The sequence below is a fragment of the Diadema setosum genome, chromosome 5 (assembly GCF_964275005.1).
Source record: "Diadema setosum chromosome 5, eeDiaSeto1, whole genome shotgun sequence".
Lineage (NCBI taxonomy): Eukaryota > Metazoa > Echinodermata > Echinoidea > Diadematoida > Diadematidae > Diadema > Diadema setosum.
In genome coordinates, this window is record NC_092689.1 from 3,701,082 (window position 1) to 3,720,551 (window position 19,470).

The following is a 19,470-nucleotide window of genomic DNA, read 5'->3' on the forward strand; positions in this document are numbered from 1 at the left end:
ATCTCTCACTAATTAGACAAAAATCTAGTGAATGAACACTTATAGTTGGATTATGGGTTTCTGGTTTTCTTTTGTTACTCTGTTCTGTTTTGTGATGTTTTGTGTTTGTTTGTTTGTTTGTTTGTTTGTTTGTTTGCTGAAATTGACAAATCAATTATGCAAACATACCGATATCACAAATTGATTCCAACTGTCATCTTTTCACCCTTGGGGAATTTGAGCACAAAAATGCACTTCTAATCACTTTTACTTAGAGGATTGATCTTTTTGGTTTTCAAGTCATCTGTTCACCACAAAAAGCTAAGGATACACTACATCCTGTACAAGAACACCCTTAGATGAGTATCCATGGTTTTGCTTTGATTAAAAAATAAAAATTCATCAAATAAATCAGTCTTGTCAATAGTGTTAAGGATATTAATGACAAAGAACTTAAATCTATGAACAAACTGTGAAATTTGGTCTCACATATTTATTCACAGATGAAAAATTTTCATGTCATGCTATCTACAGTAGATAGCATCAAATGAGTCCTGCAAAATAAATTCCCTACAAGAGGTACTTCTCATCCTCTGTTGCCTTATTTTCATATCTCTTTTTTTTTTTCGGGATACATCGGACTATAATGCCAGCAGCAGGCCAGCAAGTTATGAATTGAGTGCATTATACCTGTTCCAGGGGAAAGCCCAGTGGATGATGAAAAGGGGGCTAGGAGACAAGACTAATCCATCTCGCCGCTGCCCAGACCAATCTGTAGAGCACATCTCAATTACTAGGGATACTCTATTGGGATCATCAGCAAAGCAAATTAATGTCTAACTTCACTCAGGTTGAGCATGCCCCAGGGACTTAGTCTCCATTGCAGGCTATGAGATGTACTTTATTCAAGTTACATTTCACAATGCTTGGGCTACCAGGACACGCAAACTGAAAATTATAGTACACAATACCTGTTGCTGAAAAAAAAAAAAAAATTAAATGATCATTACAACGTTGCCATTACACGGGAAATATTTCATAACACTGCAGATGTGAGGCACCTCCAATTTTGACAAATACTGTAAAATTTCTACTGACAGTACTCTCATCGTTAAATGCTGTCAAAGCAAATTTAATCACAGCTGGAAAAACAGAAATCACAATGTAATCTGCAAATTTTCGGCAGCGCCATGGCTGGCTTTTCAGCGAAGTCGCTTCAAGCAACTTTCACCAAAATGTGCTGATGTTCCCTTCCCTGCTATTCGCTGGCAGGGTAACTGGCCCTCTCAGAGTGCAAGAGTAATCAGACCTGGATATGAAATTGTTGAAAATCACTTGTTACAAAAAAAGTCACAGCAATCACTATCACATATGCCCTATAAGTATAATGGAATGATGTCACTGTGTCATACGTACTGTACATGTCTTCATCTGGCTTGTGCATAAATCTTCGCTATATTCGCCTTATGCTAATTACAATTTACATTACTATATCCTTCACAAGAAATCATATTTTCTGCTGTAATGAACTAGCAACGATGAGGTGGAGTTACAGTTACTCAATTACTTAAACAGAGTAATTTGCCTTTATTCCAATGTGTAAAGCCCTAGGGAGATTTGCACAGTGATTACTGATAACGATATAATCACCTCATCTCAATTTATTACAGTAATTGAAACTGATATTACCGTTAATCCTTATAGTACTTTGTTTACCAATTGGCATGTCCACTGGGGTGCTTTCTTCACCAATTGGCACAAATGTGTGGAAACTAATTGCCAATGAATAGAGATTACCTAATCCACCTAATTTTTTTTTCTTCTCTTTTTGTTGTTGTTGTTTTTGTAACCATGGCCTCCTCATGGAGTAAACCACATTGAGTGAACTTTTAATTTTCAACAACTTTGTCCGGATTATCTGAATCCTGATGAAAGAGGCTTGACAAGTTACAGCTTCAAGTGCCTGAGCACAAAATTAGTTAAATGAAAAATGAGTAAGAGAATTAAAGATTTCCATCTTTAGAAGGCAATGCCTGTCTTGACTCTCATCCTTTAATCAGGGTCAACTTGAGCTGGTAGCACTGCCACTGTCTGTGGATTGGATCTCAGTGATTCCCTTTCTTGCACCCTAACATAGGCATTAATCAAACCCATCCATCACTTTGTAAGGCACCACGGCTATGAATAACAGACCATTAGATAATAATACCGGAAATAAGTCGTTTCATGGCTGGAATACATGTGAGATCTGCAGCGATAGTTGCCAGACCTTGCATGCAGGAGGAGAAGATCAATAAAACAATTTCAGATAATTCAAAGCACAAATTTCTGAACTGATGAGTAAGATTAACAGCTACAGTTAGAGGCAATTGAGAAGACTATCACGTCACAGTTTTTCATTTTGTGTCAGTACCTGTTTTGAGATTTATTAAGTTCTAAAAAGCAAAAAGACGATCTATGGCAATGGGAATTAAAAGAGATTGTAACACTTTTCTTCTTCAAATTATTGATGTATTCTAAACTGTTCCCTGTTACAAATACTCATAACATACTGTACTTTGAATGTACAGGTACCCCTACCCCTCTCCATACTAGTAATTGCTTCATGTGCTAGCATACAGCTATGTATACAATGTACGAACAGTCTAGATGTTAGCCTACAGTTGCTGTCGTCTGATCTAATCAAAATGCTCTCTACTACTTGCCAAACATCATGGCAATGTCGGCCATTAATTCCATTCGACTCGCTCCCCCCCCCCCCCCCCCCCCAGCGATTCCTGTGATGCGGATCTGGCTTCACATATCCCAATCTCCCGCCACTTCCCAACATCCGTTTCCTGTCAGAAGCGTAGAGATCCGCAGAGATAGGTGTTCACAGGCGCACTATTTGCACCGCAGAAGTGGTTGGCGAGCAAAAGTAAGTCTGTACCAAAGCTCCATTACCCATTATGGCTGTCATGAATTTGACATTTCATCTCAATGAAAGATATTTGCGTCTATTAAAAAAAAAAAAAAAAAAAAAAAAAAATCATAGTTAAAGCCCGAGTCATTAAGTATGCTGCTTCTGCAGTAGCTGCACCATGCAGATGAAATATATATGAAAGTTCTACGTCTTAAAGTGAGAAAAATATGATATCAATGGTTCTGCTTTGGTTTAATTCAATCTCCAGATGAATGCAAGAATCATGCATCTGTTTGGGCATGCTACCCCTTTAAAAATGCAGTTCATTACAGCAATTATGTAAAATTGTATAACAGAGAATATTGTGCAAATATCAAACAGTTGTGTGTATTAGACAGACATACTGCTTACTACCTCAAATATCAACATAAACTTGTCAAGATGCAGCTTAGAACTAGACCCATAAAATTACAAATGGCACCTTCAGATAATCATTGCTTTACAAAGATTTATTCACAGCAATTTGTCAGTCATTTCACCACCATGTTTGTGTTCTGGTTTTGGCAGAAAATGCACAAATGAGGTAAAATATGCTATTTCATCTCTACACTCTACTGATCAACATATCCCCAAAATGCTTTGATAAATGACATCTCTCTATCTCTGACAATTTCCGCCCCCCTTTTTTTTTTGGGGGGGGGGGGGAGGGAGGAATCTATTCAAATGGAGGTGTTAAAAATGCCTAGTTATGCATTGACAAGAGATTGCTAGTGTCTTAAAATGAATGGATCCATCCATTGTCTGATTCATATTGTTATGATTTGATAAGGAAGTTTTTTTTTTTTCCTTTGCAGTTCCATCATGACATATATTTATACCTTTGTAATAAGCAAGCTAAAAGAAAAGGCCATTATTTTTCATGGTTTATAGAAATCGTGACTCACAGTGCCATTGCAGAATTGCTCACAATTGCACATAAAAGACATGATGCATACATATATAACTGTCTAATACTTGTACTGCAAATATAATCATAAGATAAAAACATTGAATACACAATGTTCATCTAATGCTTATGAAATGCAATCACACATGCAAATTCAACTTTAGGAGAATTATACGAATGCATGCAGTTAATCCCGTGATGAACTCTTAATTTGCCATGCCTGGCATACAATTTCTTTAATACTTCTAACCGGCTGCAAATTATAAACTTTAATTTTCTCTTTAAATCAATTCTATTTGCGGGGTCAGGATTGCAATTACTCACGTCAATCTAGCCACAGAGAATTGCGGACAAATCGACTCCATTAATATTCCATTATTTCCCAGCATTCTCCACTCCTGATGACCCAGGGGAATTGTTGAAATTGACAGATATGTGTACGGCCAAGCGGGACGAACAGATTTCTTGTTCGCAAACCACCGCTCTCAAAAAGAACACGACTCCCCCATAGTTGAGCTCACGTACGTGCACTTCCTTGCGAGTCACCGATTACTCCCTTAATGACTATTTGTTTTACACTCGACCATCTCTCCCGTCATGCACGTCGTCCCGGACATCTCAACATCGATTACTACCGAGGGAAGTTAGATGAATGACAATGACGCCATCACCCATTCTAGCTTCCGTACTCATGGATGATCACTTCACGTAGAGTGAAATTTCATCTGCAACATATATAATGACTGTCATTCACTAAGTGAAGCTGCTTTTTACTGGGTCCAGAAATCTAAAACACATAAAACACACAGATATTTCTTTGGACTGCACTGACTCTTTAAATTCATTGCTTCTAAGAATTAGATAAATATCACAGTAACAGTACAGATAACACACTAAAGGTCACATGTGTATAAGTTCTATATAAACTCAACTGTGAATGATTAGCCCCAGGTGCCATACATAAAGTTAAAGCCAAAACATAGTTCTGGTACGCCTACAAAAGTTGTCAAATTTCACTCCCAAATGTGCACGTATGCCTAAGAAATGTGTGGAATAACGCTGTAATAACAAGATATTCAATGGTTAATGACGAAAATGCGAAATAATAACCAAAAAGGTTCACTGGAGTCGCAGTCTCAGAACTTACCCGATCAGGGTCAGGCTAAACTCAGACTTGGGGACAACTCAGCCTCGCTTTGACGGCGGGACAAGTTATCCCTCTGGATTGTACAGCGTTGCACTATGGGAACGGCCTGTAGCGCTTCGCATTCTGGCTGGTCACAGTTATGGTCCGAGTTGATATCAAAGACGCTTAACTGAAAAGACAGGAAAGTGCACTCCAATCCTGTACAAAACAAATGGACAGCGCGCGGTCCTCAAGTGTATTACGCACATCACCTGAGATGCGCTGTCTTTGAAGTTGTTTTGTTGTTTATCAAGCGTCTTTGATTGTCTTTTCAGTATGGCAATCACGAACTGCGTGTGAATTGTCTGAAATAGGGCCGAGTTTCCCAGAGACCGAGTTAGTCTGGATCCTTCTGGAATAATAGTCGGTATACTGACTCTTATTTTTGACCTCGAAATACTCCAAAACAACTCCTCATCCCAGCAAATCGCGTCAGCCAGGTAAGTTTCTTGGTAGAGTCTTTCAATATATTGCAAGCAAATATGAAATGGTGCCAGACGGGTTCCCAAACCCTTACGAAAACTATGTTTTCACTTTAACCACACCATAATCATAAGACGCCCTCCGACCTGCAATGATATTACAGACATTTTGATTTTTCCTGAAAATGAGTATGTGAAGTTTGTTTATTTGTTTGTTTGTTTGATTGGTTGTTTTGTTTTGTTTGTTTTTTTGAGGGGCAAATCAATACGCAGGAGAGCAATATTCTTCGGCACAAAGAAATGTCAATTTATGGCATTGAATCACTTTCTGGTGCTGAATTTGTATAAATTGATGTGATACAGCAGTAATGCATTGCTACTGAAATTGCCTCAATGCCGGGTGATAAATGATATCACTGTCTGTGACTTGCTCCTGTTGTAAACCTTGTCACACCAAATTGACCGAATGACTTGCAGCAGGCACTGTGCTATAAGAGCAGCTCGTTTGGTTTCTGCACATGAGCATCTGCTTTCCTTTATATAGCCTTCATCCTAAAGTTGTCATCTGCACGGCAAAATGAGGTGTTGGATGCACGAGAGAGTACCAAAGATGCACTCCCTCACAGCAGCATCCTGACATCTCCAACAGCCCGTTGCATGCCGCATGCTGTGAGCGCAAGAAGTCTGAGTCAACATCACCTCCTGTTTGTCTCCAGCTCGTCATGGCAACTGCCTCTCATCCAGGGGCTTCCCCCTCTGGGAGGACGTAACCTTTACCCATCCTCCTCCCCTCCACAGAATCTTCCACACAGCTGCATCACTTCCCCTTTTTGTGCATGCACCACAGCACTGTTTATCATGCTTGGCCAACTTCATCCGCCTTCTTAGATCACCATGCCACTGTGTGTCATTCTTGGTGCTCATTACAGATGGGCCCAGTCCCCCGTGGAGGCTGTACACATGAGCAAACATGAACACACGTCCCTTCCGGCATCATGACATGACTTGCATCCTCACATACGATATTACACAGCATGTCGACATCACCTCCCAACCGACCTCAGCTCATCTCCATGGAAACCGCCTCTCATCTAGGGATTCCTCTCAAGAAGGATGCAGCCTCCATCCTCCTCGCTCTCACTCTTTCTCTCCAGAGATTTAGCAAGAATCTTTGAGAACAGCTGTACCACTCCTTCCCGTTCCCTAGATCCCATGCTTGCAGTGTTCAATAAGCTCACTGGATTAGCCATGTAATCAAACCAATCCTGGGGATTCAGCAGTCATCTGCCTCCGGTAAAAGAGGAGTTCTCTACTTTAATACAAAGTCCTGATGTAGTCTCACTAAATATAAAAACTAGTGTCAGCTGAAGAAAAAAGAAACTCCTTTTTATACACGCATTTCTTGAAACTCACTTCAATCACATGAATGTAAAATAACAATTTCTGTCTTTTTTTTTAATAAACAAAACTACATGAAAAATTATCAAAGAATATGTCAACCCATAGAACAAGTTTACAAGAGCAAAGCCATCATATTTATTCATCTTTATGAATTCACGAAGCCTAACACTGACAGCTGCAATTTTGGAGAAGCTTATGCACACACACACACACAAAAAAAAATTGTGTCAAAATTTTTAAAATCACTTTCTAGTAATGGTATTTGCTGAAAAATGCCCTTTCAAAATCAACCAATCTCAGTATTTGCAATGAGCAGCGAGTGAAACTGAAGGTTTGGCCAGGACTCATTTGCCAACAATGCTCAGACTATGATAGAACCTGGGGGTAAATAAAAACCTACAAATAAGTTTCTTTTCAAAACGTTGATCAGAGAATGTTGCAAAAGTCACAAAGAAGTGACATGATTTCCGGCTCTTTGCTTTTGGCATCATCCAAGAAGATTTACAGATTGGTGTTGACTGTACTGTCCCACTGATCAATTGGGCAGCTTTGTAGTTTAACTCTCTGATGAATAAGTAACATGCACAGGTCTGTCAAACATTGACTGATTCAAACCCTATGTGTGCTTGGTACTGATCACCACCATAAATGGGGGGAATATCTTTACTGGAGAATCTAGTGCACAGAGATGAAGTTATTCTGAATGAAGATGGTGGAATGAAATATGGAAATGAAAGCAAAATTAGACTAAAACCAAGGTTGTTCTGACCATTGGAATGTCTGTGATTTAACGAAGGTTTCTTTAAAATAATATGATCTCTTTTTACATTGTAACTAGATGGTAACATAGTGAGGAACTTCTTGGATGTATTTTGCATTTGGTATGGCATATTAATTGTTAAGATTGTGACTCTCACACACAAGCAGTATAAAAGTGACAGACATGCTGCCCTATAAACACACAATTGAGTATACATTCTTATTGTTTAATAATAGCATTAATTATAAAAAAAAAAATCATTACATGATGCTCTGTTGCCATGAAGACACTTGTATAGTATTTTTAAAATCCTTTTGTGCCTTAAAAAGCCAATTTAACTTCACATCCCAATCCCCTACTGTTTCCTGAAATCAACTAGCAGAGTTATGACATATCTAAAGAGAACACAATAGATGACAACACAAAAAAAAAAAATCACACACAAAGAAAAGACAATTAAAACGGTGACTGCTCAGTCTATGCAGGAAAAAGTTTTGAATGAAAATAACTTTCATAAATCTAAGATGAGTGACAATTAGCTTGCTGAATGTGTGAAGATGAGAGTGGCTATGCAATGTGAATATTTATAGACTACATGGTGTATACATCTAAATCAAAACTGACACAAACAATCACAACCTCATCAAGCCCCATTATCAATCTTGAGGGTGCAAGCTGTCGTCATACCGTACCACAGGATGATGATGATGATGATGATGATGATGATGATGATGATGATGATGATGATGATGATGATGATGATGATGATGATGATGATGAACCCCCCTAACTGAAGTGAGGGGATGATGATTATTGATTTAGCATCCCCTGAGAGAAGTCACAGCACTCTCACAGTATGCATGGTAGGTGATGCACAGAAGCCTTTATACTATAATAGCTCTGCAGTGCTATCTGTTCCTACAGTGGGTTCATATCAGCTGGAGATAAGCACCCACACATTTACACATAGACTCACATTTACACATATACACACAGAAAGTGTGGTCCACAAGGGGTTCACAAGGGGTTTGACCATGTCACTGCAACATGGTCAAAATCTTGTGCAATATCCTCAAAAGCCAGCAACATGCTATGCAACATTCTTGAGAATAAGCAAAATGCTCAAAATAAAAATGCATTCAAACATGTGAAGAACACGGGCAAAACTTGGAAAATATCAAACTACTCAATAGAAATTTATGCTCAAAACATGAGACAGAAGATTGAACGTAAGCACCACCACGAGGAATAAGTTGCGAAATATCTCACGCTACGTTCTCATGATCTGCGCTCTGCACACAAAAGATTTCTGCAATATTCTCACATTGAGCTTGCAACATGCTCAAATTGTTGTGGACAACTCTGATACATACATACACATGTCACATACATCCTATACACATAAGAGTTGAGCTCCAAAGCCAAAGGTATGATTCAAATAAAGAAATTACTATTCATCATTTCAGTGGAATTGAAATGACAGTGTCATTTTCAAGAAACCACAGAAGACTCTGATTTCACCAATACTACCTTATAGCTTTTATTTGTAAACAAGAGTGAAATGACTTAGCTTTAATTGCACAGAACACACTATTACAATGTAGTTTTTTGTCTCCCATCCTAAACTACTATTAGTGTGCAGTAAAAATGACACACTGTATAAAATCCTAGACAGCCTGGCAACCGTAAAGACCAGAACCGAATTCAAAATATATCTCCCTTTTTCGTAACTTTGCTGTATGGAGTTAAGATGTTTTAGCATTGCACATTGTAATGACAGTTTTAAGTCCTTTTACTATCAAAGTGACTCTGTTTCACTAAGTAGTGAAAGTTCATGTATGAACCTAAGCTATCTAGAGCAAGGCTGAAAGTGCATCAGAGGTGGTTCGACTGGCCTCGCCAAAGAGACAATGTAAGCATGGCGTCGGCATCGAGTCGACCAAATGGAAACCGATCGCCACTGAGTACACCCATGTTCTAAATGAGACAGCTGATGCATGTGTTGTACGGATGGCCTCGATCACTCCTGCATCATTTAACATGCACTCTTTAGCTTCACCACCACAGCAAGAAGCCTGTAAGCTCACAACATGTTAGCATTTTGAGCACCTCCTCCCATAATGTGGCTTCTTTTCATGCAGGGCTTTCTGCAGACCATGATCCAAACAGCAGCAGCCGCCACAAGCAGTATGCTTTTATATGCCCAATGATATTTTACAGCAGCCTCATTCTGTGGGAGGGGATGGGATCTATGCAGTCCCTTACCTGCATACACACAGACACACAACCATAATTTAAGCTACCTAATTTGATGTCATCTTCAAACTTTACTCCTTACTTTAAGGTAGAACTCCTTCCCCTCCGCTGCCACAATCCTATCATTTTTTTTTCCAAAGTCAGCTTGAAGCAGTTTTGTTTACTGTTTATATGACCAAATGTCAATAGTGCCAACATATTATTTCACCACCCTTGGGTGACTGCCTGCTGATTGGAACATGTGCATGCTCACGAATAAATTGCCTCTGCAGTGCCCCTCATTTTTCATTATTTTTTTTTTTTTACTTCACCAGAGACGCAAAGCTCCCACGAAATCAAGGTGAAGGTCAACAAGCTTGGCAATCTTTACAGACAAGGAGGTTAAAACTTTGTTTTTCTATATGACAGGAATCGCAGTCACACAGGCAAAAGATCAAGAAGTTTAAGATCGCAAAGTCTTCACGATCTTCGGGCGCCCGTCGACACTGGCAGCCAAACTTCTCGGTCTTTGGATCGACAAGTTTGGGTCACAAGTGCACGTGTGTAAGAAAGAAAAAAAAGACTGTGCCATCTGACAGCTGGTGATTGTGATGTAACAATGCACACCCGTACAAAACAATGACTGTGCACTTTGGAGGCACCGCCCATAAACAGGTGGTGGACTGGTCACATGACAAACTTCATGAAGTTTACGTTTCTAGCGTTCACACTTGCAAAAAATTGAGAAGTGTGGCGGGAGAAGGAAATAACCCTAGTTTAAGTGGGAAGTCTTGTGATAAGTTTCACAGGAAGTTTGTGGTCACATTGGCAAAACTTTGCGATCTTAAACTTCTTGATCTTTTGCCAGTGTGACTGCAGCTAGTGTTGGCCCTGCTTTCACACTGTAAACAAAATGTAGGGTACATTTAATAGTTATGATTCCTATATCAATCAAAAGTAATGCCCATACACTTGTCATGTTGACTTCTCCTATTAACTTTGTCAAGCGCTAATGCTACTGCACAAGTCAGAGTATAGAAGCTATGGTATTTCTTATCCTCAGCTTTGGCTGTTGCTATAGTTGCTGTTGCCATAACATTTTGCCTCAATTTTAATTAGTTCCCAGGAAGAATTTCTGTGGAACACATGACACTCTCTGCATAATACAGGGGTTATGGATTTATCCAATATATGCAACATTTTAATGTAGACAACAACACACACCCCAAAAAGTAAAATAAAAACAATTTTAAAATTCTGTATTCTTCTAAATAAAGCATCTTATGAATTAAAATGCAGACAGCACTTCACCAGCGATGCAGGACTCTTCCCTTAGGACATCAATTATTCCTTCAAATTCAGAACACTTCAAAAATAAAGATACATCTTTCTTCATTGGTTAGGCAGCCACACATGAAAGAAAAACAGAGAGAAAACCGTCGTGGCACGCCTGACCGAAATACATGTACTTACCACCCGTGACATATAGTACATATTTCATGTGCTGGCGAGGCCGGACGTAGAGGATGGTGCCTCGCAGGCTGATGACAGTCACCATCACCTCGGCAACGGTGGTGAGGAGCTGGAGAACAAGGTAGCCGACGATGCTGAGGAAGAGCTGTGAGGAGCACGTCTTGGGCTCGTGGGGCTGGGACACCACACATATCAATATGATGGTCCTGTGAGGGAGATAAATGAAACATATCAATATGATGGTCCTGTGAAGGATATACATGAAACATATTAATATGATGGTCCTGTGATGTACATATATCAATATGATGGTCCTGTGAGGGAAATACATGAAACATATCAATATGATAATCCTGTAAGGGATATACATGAAACATATCGATATGATGGTCCTATAAGGGATATACATGAAACATATCAATATGATGGTCCTGTAAGGGATATACATGAAACATATCAATACGATGGTCCTGTGAGGTACATATGTATATCAATATGATGGTCCTGTGTGGGATATACATGAAACATATCAATACGATGGTCCTGTGAGGGATATAACAGACAGATTATGGATAATTAATCAAACTGAATAATTGAATAATTATCTCATTTCACTTCATACCTCACTCGATACCTATAATGGACAATCTTGTACACGCAAACTAAATCTTATCATGATTAGGTACAAAGAGTGCAAAAAGAGCAGTATATGTATATGATGTAGGTTTTCAGGGTTAAAAATAAACAGGATCATACAAATATCCTTTTCATGTTCAAGTTTAGAATTCAATGATGTTAATTCCCAGCAAACAATTGCATGAATAACTAGAAAAACACTCTGAGAGCGCAGACCTCCGCCAAGCATGCAGCTCATTTCCACCACTGATCTTGTTCTTCCATAGCAGTGATTTCCACCCACACCTACTTAAAGCACTATGTGCTGAAAGTCACCCGATTTCCCAATATAGAAGCCTTTGTTATGTCATAAACCCTCAGCTGCATGGCGCGCCTCGCCATAGCAGAAACTAGAGCACGCACTTTAGTGCGCGCATGCAAACTTCAAATACGCGCAGCCTGAAATCCCAAGTTCATTGACCCTACCTGCCAAAATATAAAAAATCCTTCATAAATTCCCCCCAAATTCTCAGATCACTACCAAAATTTAATCATCTGTTACTTGTATCATTCTAAACCTTTCCTGCAAATCCATTCACTACTTTTTGAGATATTTTGCACATGGACAAACTAACTAACTAACAAACAAACAAACCAACGGTAACGAAAACATAACCTCCTCCGTTGGCGGAGGTAACAATGCAATTATTTGGAACATGCTAGGGGAACATTGTGCAAATACATATAAAATTCACAAAAAAGAAGGAAAGAAAGAAAAGATGCCCCATCCATGTGCCACTAAGTTGTGGCATGTAAAAAGAACCTGCAGTACAGAGAAAGGAACAGCATGAGAGAAATTCTACAGAAAATATGGTTTGCTCTGATGGAGTTGTAAAAATTACACATGCAGATGGCAGAATGGCAAAAAATCAAACAAATGGTGTGACAACTAATCATTTAAAGATTATAACCATTCTTCTGTATTAAAGGGAAGGTAAACCCAAAGAGCAATGTGGATTGAGTGAAAGCAGCAACATTAGTAGAACACATCAGTGAAAGTTTGAGGAAAATCGGACAATCGATGCAAAAGTTATGAATTTTTAAAGTTTTGGTGTTGGAACCACTGGATGACGAGACTACTACAGGATATGACGTATGAGTGGACAACAATACAAAGCAAATATAAAGGAAATTCAACAAAAATTCACTTTTCTAGAATTCTGAAAGAGCAATGGACCAACCTCTTTCAAAAAGCAGGGGGAATAATTGCTACCCTTAACATATGTCAATATCAAGTTGATGGAATTTGTAATTTTCATGAAAAATGGATTTTTGTAGAATTTTCTTTATATTTTCTTGGTATTGTTGTCCACTCATACGTCATAACCTCTAGTTGTCTCCTCATCCAGCGGTTCCAACACCACAACTTTAAAAATTCATAACTTTTGCATCGATTGTCCGATTTTCCTCAAACTTTCACTGATGTGTTCTACTAATGTTGCTGCTTTCACTCAATCCACATTGCTCTTGGGGTTTATCTTCCCTTTAAAGTAATTCCTGCATGATACCTAACTGGCACTAGAACAAAATGGCTGCTTTGGTCCAGCCACAGTCAGGGCATTTTGTCTACACACCCCCTCAGTCACTCCTTGACAATGCTCTATGTTTTTGCATTTTTACAACAATATTGTAACAGCAATATCATGACACTTTCTTCAAGTATTTGCTTATGATCCACCACACACATATTAAGTGCATTGAATAAGTGAGTGACAATGTAAAAATTTATTGACAACTCCAACTGCTGCTCATATGTTTAGTTTGAAATTTACTGTTGGCAAAATACAACTGACAGGTCTGAATTGTTACTTCACATATATTCATGGGACTGCACTGGCATATTCTTTGAATGACCTCAAATTCCTGACACATGGGAAAGCATTCAACAGAACTAGATAAGAGCATAAACAGATGAATGAATAACAATCAAATTGCCCTAGATGGGCAATTCTGAACAAGTACAATTATCGTGTGATTAGCTTTCATCAATATCCATGGAGAAGGGACAGTGAGAAACAGACCCCGCGTTCACATTGGTCCCCGCAACGCGGGGACAGCCACAAGAGATCTTATCTATTTTACGACTGACCGTTCACACTGGTATCTCATCTGTCCCCGAGCTGCGGGGGCATTTTGGGGCTTGGAGCGAGCTCTGCCACTTGAAACCAGGCATAGCGCATGCGCACATTTGATGACCACAGCTGGACGTTATCAATTTCGCCTCAAGGTCACTCTCCCCTCCAAATCTTGTCCCCGTACCCGACTTGCTTCGCAGGGACGAGGGGACAAGTCCCAGCGAGCGTTCACATTATGGTTTTCGAGGAGAAAGTCCCACAGCTCGGGACTTTCCATGCGACGCGGGGACCAATGTGAACACGGGGTCAGAAAGAGAAAGAGAGGGGTAGATACATGTAGACAGGGGAAAGAATAGAGAAGATGGTTTAATAATGAAATAATTTGATTACGATGACATCAATATTCTTGGCTGTGCAGCATCGTACGGAAAGTCGTATTGCTCAAATTCCCACCTGCTTGCACAGACTGCAGAAGGAGAGTAATATGAAAAATGCAGATGTGGAAAGGCTCAAATAGATGCATTCCCTGCCTTGCCACATCAATCAATTTGATAAATTTCGGAGGGGGAGGGGTAGGAAAAAAAAAGAAAAAGCAGAACTCTGGGAATCATAAAGTTATAGTAGGCAGTGCTGTCACTTGTACAGACACATGCACAAAATACATTTGGGCCCTGTTCTATGAAGAGTTATAATCGATTGCATAGTTGATTTCTATCATAAGTCTATTGCAGCCTGTGTGGTAAGGGAATTTACAATCCATTTTATCTTTTGAGAAAACTGGGGCCCTGGTCAAATATATTCCTGACAGAGTAGCTGTGAATGTACTATTGATACAATTTCAACCCGTTGAAGACTGGTCCCAAGTAATGTGAACGAGAACGAATGTGTAAAAATGTGAGTTAAAGCAAAATCAACCCATCTTCAATGACTTAATTGTTTTAATCTAGTAACTAATTGTATTATATCATTTAAAGGTAAATCACACACACATTGGCCTGGGTTGAGGAAGATATCTATGGGCCACAGTTCTGCTACCTTTATATTTTTCTTGGCAGCCACAGCTGACACGTAGACCCTATAGAAATTGACTTTGACTAAGTTGTTACATGAACACATACTGCTTTGACTGTACTATCTGTCTTGTAAAACTCTTGCTGCTGATTCTGATAGTAATAATGATAATGATAACAATGATAATAATGATAATGATAATAATAATAATGAATGGTTAGATCGATACTGCTATTATGATCAAAGTTTTTGCTACTGCTACTACTTCTACTTCTACTGATGATTCACATGTAGTACATCTACTGATGATATATCAATAACAATGATATAATATTGATTATGATAGCACTGAAAACAGAATTCAGATTGACACAGAAGCACTGTCTGTGCAAGAAACAGCACAGTCTACATGCAATGAACCATCTGTGTACTATACAAGCAGTTTTCTGTAAGATTCCCACAGGTGGAAATTACAGCGTGGTGACATGTCTACCATTACCATCAACCACTCTGACAGACAGTCTGCCGGCTCGATGACCAGCTGTAAGCAGGGGAAAAATGGCACAAATCAATAGGAAAGAGTGCATCGTGATGACAGGACACAGAAACCGATAGGGGAGACTTCACGGCAGAAAAATGGGACATAATTTTGATGTTCCCCAGAGACATCAACATTCAAGACAATTTGAAATGAAGCAGAGCACATATCACTGCCTGGATGCCAGAGCAACCTCACACCCTTTCCAATACTCAGCAAATCACGCACAAATTCTTCTTCAGTCAGATGGATATCAAATATATAGGGGAAGCCTTCTTCTGGCTCCGCTTCAACATATCCCTAGCTTAGGTGTGCCGATGCATGCGATATGGCAAGAAAGTCTGCTTGCTCAACAAACTGATTGGAATGTATCATGGCTGATTTCTCTCTAAGTGGTGACACTTATTTGCTCGTAATCAGGAAGACGCGAGGCGCCTTTGCTAACACGTGGCGAGCAGACTTTCTCGCAGGCCTGTCGTTCCTGGCACTGCATAGTTGGCGGTGCGTTCATACTCAAAATTTGATAGCAGGTAAGATCTACGCTGCGACATCTTAAAGCAAGGCACAATGGAGAAAGTGAGGAATATCTATCGAACCTGAAATGTCACGCCTTGTAATGGAGTTGAAAATGTGTGTTTATCCAATGCACTACTGCAGACCTGTGTACAGGAATAAAGTGTACAGAGTTTCTCCTGTCAAAGAAAACAGGTCATGTAGTTTTGGGGTGATCAATGCACATTTCAAAGTCACCTGTCTCAGTGCACATTAATGAAACTGTTTTTCAAACTATTTTGTCTTTCCAATTTTCACCATCTACCCATGCAGTATTTATCACTGGCACTTTAAATAAGAATACTTTCAATTCCATCTCCATACTGAATGTCATTTCTTAACAATGAGAAATTTCAAAATATCTATAGGTCTACACTTGAGTACATAATTTCCTAACTCAAATGCACTGATATGCATAGATACACTTTATTTTTACAACATCAACATGAGAATTTGGTATCTAATATCAAACGTTCAGCTGTGCCCTGATTTGATTTTTTAGAGGTTTGCTTTTTTCTGTACATAATACATGATTCATATTTTCATAGTTTGTTCATTTTCTCAAAAGTGATATCATGGCAAAACAACTTCTACATTTTTGTCATAAAATATAGACCAGCTCTTTGCATCCTGAGCAAGTAGAGGTTCATTTTGCAAGCAGAAGTCGAATCATGACAGTTTGAAATCATAGGTAGAAAAGTGTGAACACGATGCTGGAACAGCTTTCGCCCTGAGGCGGCAGCTGATGAGAGTAGCCGCCATGGCGACTCTTCCCCCGAATGGACAGAATACTGTCCAGTCACCACCCTCACCACACTGGCCTGCCCCAGCTCCCCAGCCAGAAATCAATACTCTGTTTTGCATGCCTTCACACCTGATAGAAAATCACTTGATTAAATTTAAATGCAGCCCACTTCACTTCACACAGTGGGCAGCAGACATATCATCTTTACTCTTGAATCACTCACATCTCTATCAGAGTGGGACGTTATACAAATTAAGTAGAAAGATAGTGGAAGAGAGAGTAAAAAGGAGGGCAAATGGAGATGAGGAAAGGGGAGAGAGAGAGATAAGATAGATAAATACATAGACAGGTAGATAGATAGATAATGGATATTCAATTCAATGCAATTCAATTCAAAATATAGGAATATATAGATATATATAATAGAAATATAGGAAAATATAGATATAGGAAGGATGAGGGAAGAAAAGGAGAAAGAAAGGAGAGGAAGAGGGGATAGATAAATATACACACATGTAGGGAGAAGGGGACCCAGAGGTCAAAAAGGAGGGAGGGGAGAGATGGAATGAGAGGGAGAGAAAAGGATAGACAGCTAGATAGACTGAAAATAGATAGTCAGACAGACAGACAGACAGACAGCGAGAAAGATAGACAGATAGATACACAGACACATAGACAGATAGATAGACAGACAGACAGCAAGAGAGATAGAGAGATAGATAGACAGAGAGATAGATAGACAAGCAGATAGATAGCCAGACAGACTGATAGACAGATAGATAGACAGATAATTAGACAGTCAGACAGAGAGACAGAGAGTTAGACAGATAGATAGACTGATAGATGAATAGATAGATAGATAGATAGATAGATAGAAAGATACTGTATACGCTGAATATTTCGTGAGGTTTTTATTTTCGCGAATTTCGCGAGTCAGATACTATTCGCGAAATTGAAGACACGCGAAAATATTGACTCTGATTTCGATGTGAATGTGACGTACGCGTGTACGAAACTCCGTTCAGTACAGGACTCCACAATCGCGAATCTAACCACTTGCGAAATCGTCGGGAATTCCCGATTCGCGAAAATTTAGACTCGCGAAATATATGGCGTATACAGTAGATCTAGAGTAATAGATGTAGGAAGGAAGGGGAGGATGGGGGAAGGGAGAAAGGGAGAGAGAGGGAGGCAGTAGATGAATGTCTCTCAGTGTTGACAGTCAAAATACTCAGGAGCCAGCCCACAATGCTACCAATCAATGCTCTATGGACGTGGCTGCAAGTCTGTCATTCTCCACTTCACAAACTCTTTACTCGGGAGTTCCTTGTTGTGTTTTATTTTTCATTGAACCCAAACCTAAATAGCTCTGGGCAGGTACGACTAAACGAACTACTCAGTGCCTGATCAGCCCTGGGTGCGCACTTAAGACATCCGGACACAAACTTGCTCACTATCGCCCAGTCAGGACGAATGACATGATCTCAAAACCAGCTGCCATGCTGAAATGCATTATATCAACTACTGCATCATCCTAATTGTGCAAAGTAGAAAATGAACTTCCACAAACTTTTTCCTCCTAACTTTGCTGCATTAACAAGAGGATAACCATGCTATCTAACAAATCTTCTTATAACTCTATCTTCATGTATATGACAATCATAACCATCCTGGTCTTGAGTGTGCTCCATTCTAGTGCAAGGTGGGTTGGAATAAATTTGCGTATCGATTTGATTGATTGATTTGATTACTCAAACTGCACCAGTCATGCAATTGAGACTTGGTGGACAGTACCAGCATGTCATTTGCATATTTCAGTTTACATATTTTATAATGTAGCAAAAAAAGCTGCTGAAAACTGCTTATCCAATAAGGGCGAGCCAATGGAGTAAAATGGAGTCAAAAGGGGCCTGAGCTTTCGATCCTAGCAGAATCTTCGTCAGAGGCAAAATGACAAACATGCAGGGAAAGCAATCACATATAAGGACTTTACACAACAAGAACAGACAGGGACAAGCTGGGTACACAGAACAAAGAAACAAAGGAGAGGGAGGTCATGGGCAAGGAGCCCAACAGGTAAAAGGAGGGGGATTAAAGCAGGAGGGTGGACAGACAATAGGCAGAGGAGAGGGGACAGACAAAAGGCAGAGGGGGTCAGTGATGATCATGAGGATCAAGGAGGCAACCAATGAAGGAAAAGGATGAATAGGGAGGCAACATCAAAGAAGATAGGGAACACCAGAGGGATAAAGAAAGGGAAAGAGTGAAAAAAGCAACAGCAAGAGGAAGGGAGGGGGGGGGGGGAGCTGAGCAAACAGTGAGCCCTGAAAGGTGTACCAGAAGGAGGCAACAAGGGGAAGAAATCAAACATATCAAAGTGTATACATATACACACACAGTAATAATAATGACAATGAAATAACAGTAATGAAAAGAATATTGATAAAAGAAATAAAATAAAGCACATATGAAAAACTGGGGGAGAGAAAACTGTATACAATGTAAGTACACAAAAAGCAGGCAAGGCAAGATAAGCACAAGTATGTGTAAACAAACAAAACCGGACATAT

General features: G+C 39.5%; 1 protein-coding gene across 1 annotated transcript in view; it reads right to left on the reverse strand.

Moving 5' to 3' along the window:
• Window positions 1-6,526: 6,526 nt before the first annotated feature.
• Window positions 6,527-19,470, reverse strand: part of LOC140228433 (diacylglycerol lipase-alpha-like) — a 49,280-nt gene continuing 36,336 nt past the window's right edge. The window contains exons 2-3 of the mRNA XM_072308652.1: window positions 11,305-11,510; window positions 6,527-6,672 (exon numbers count right to left, since the gene is read on the reverse strand). Coding sequence (XP_072164753.1) covers window positions 6,527-6,672; window positions 11,305-11,510 — 352 coding nt within the window. The remainder of the gene's footprint in view (window positions 6,673-11,304; window positions 11,511-19,470) is intronic.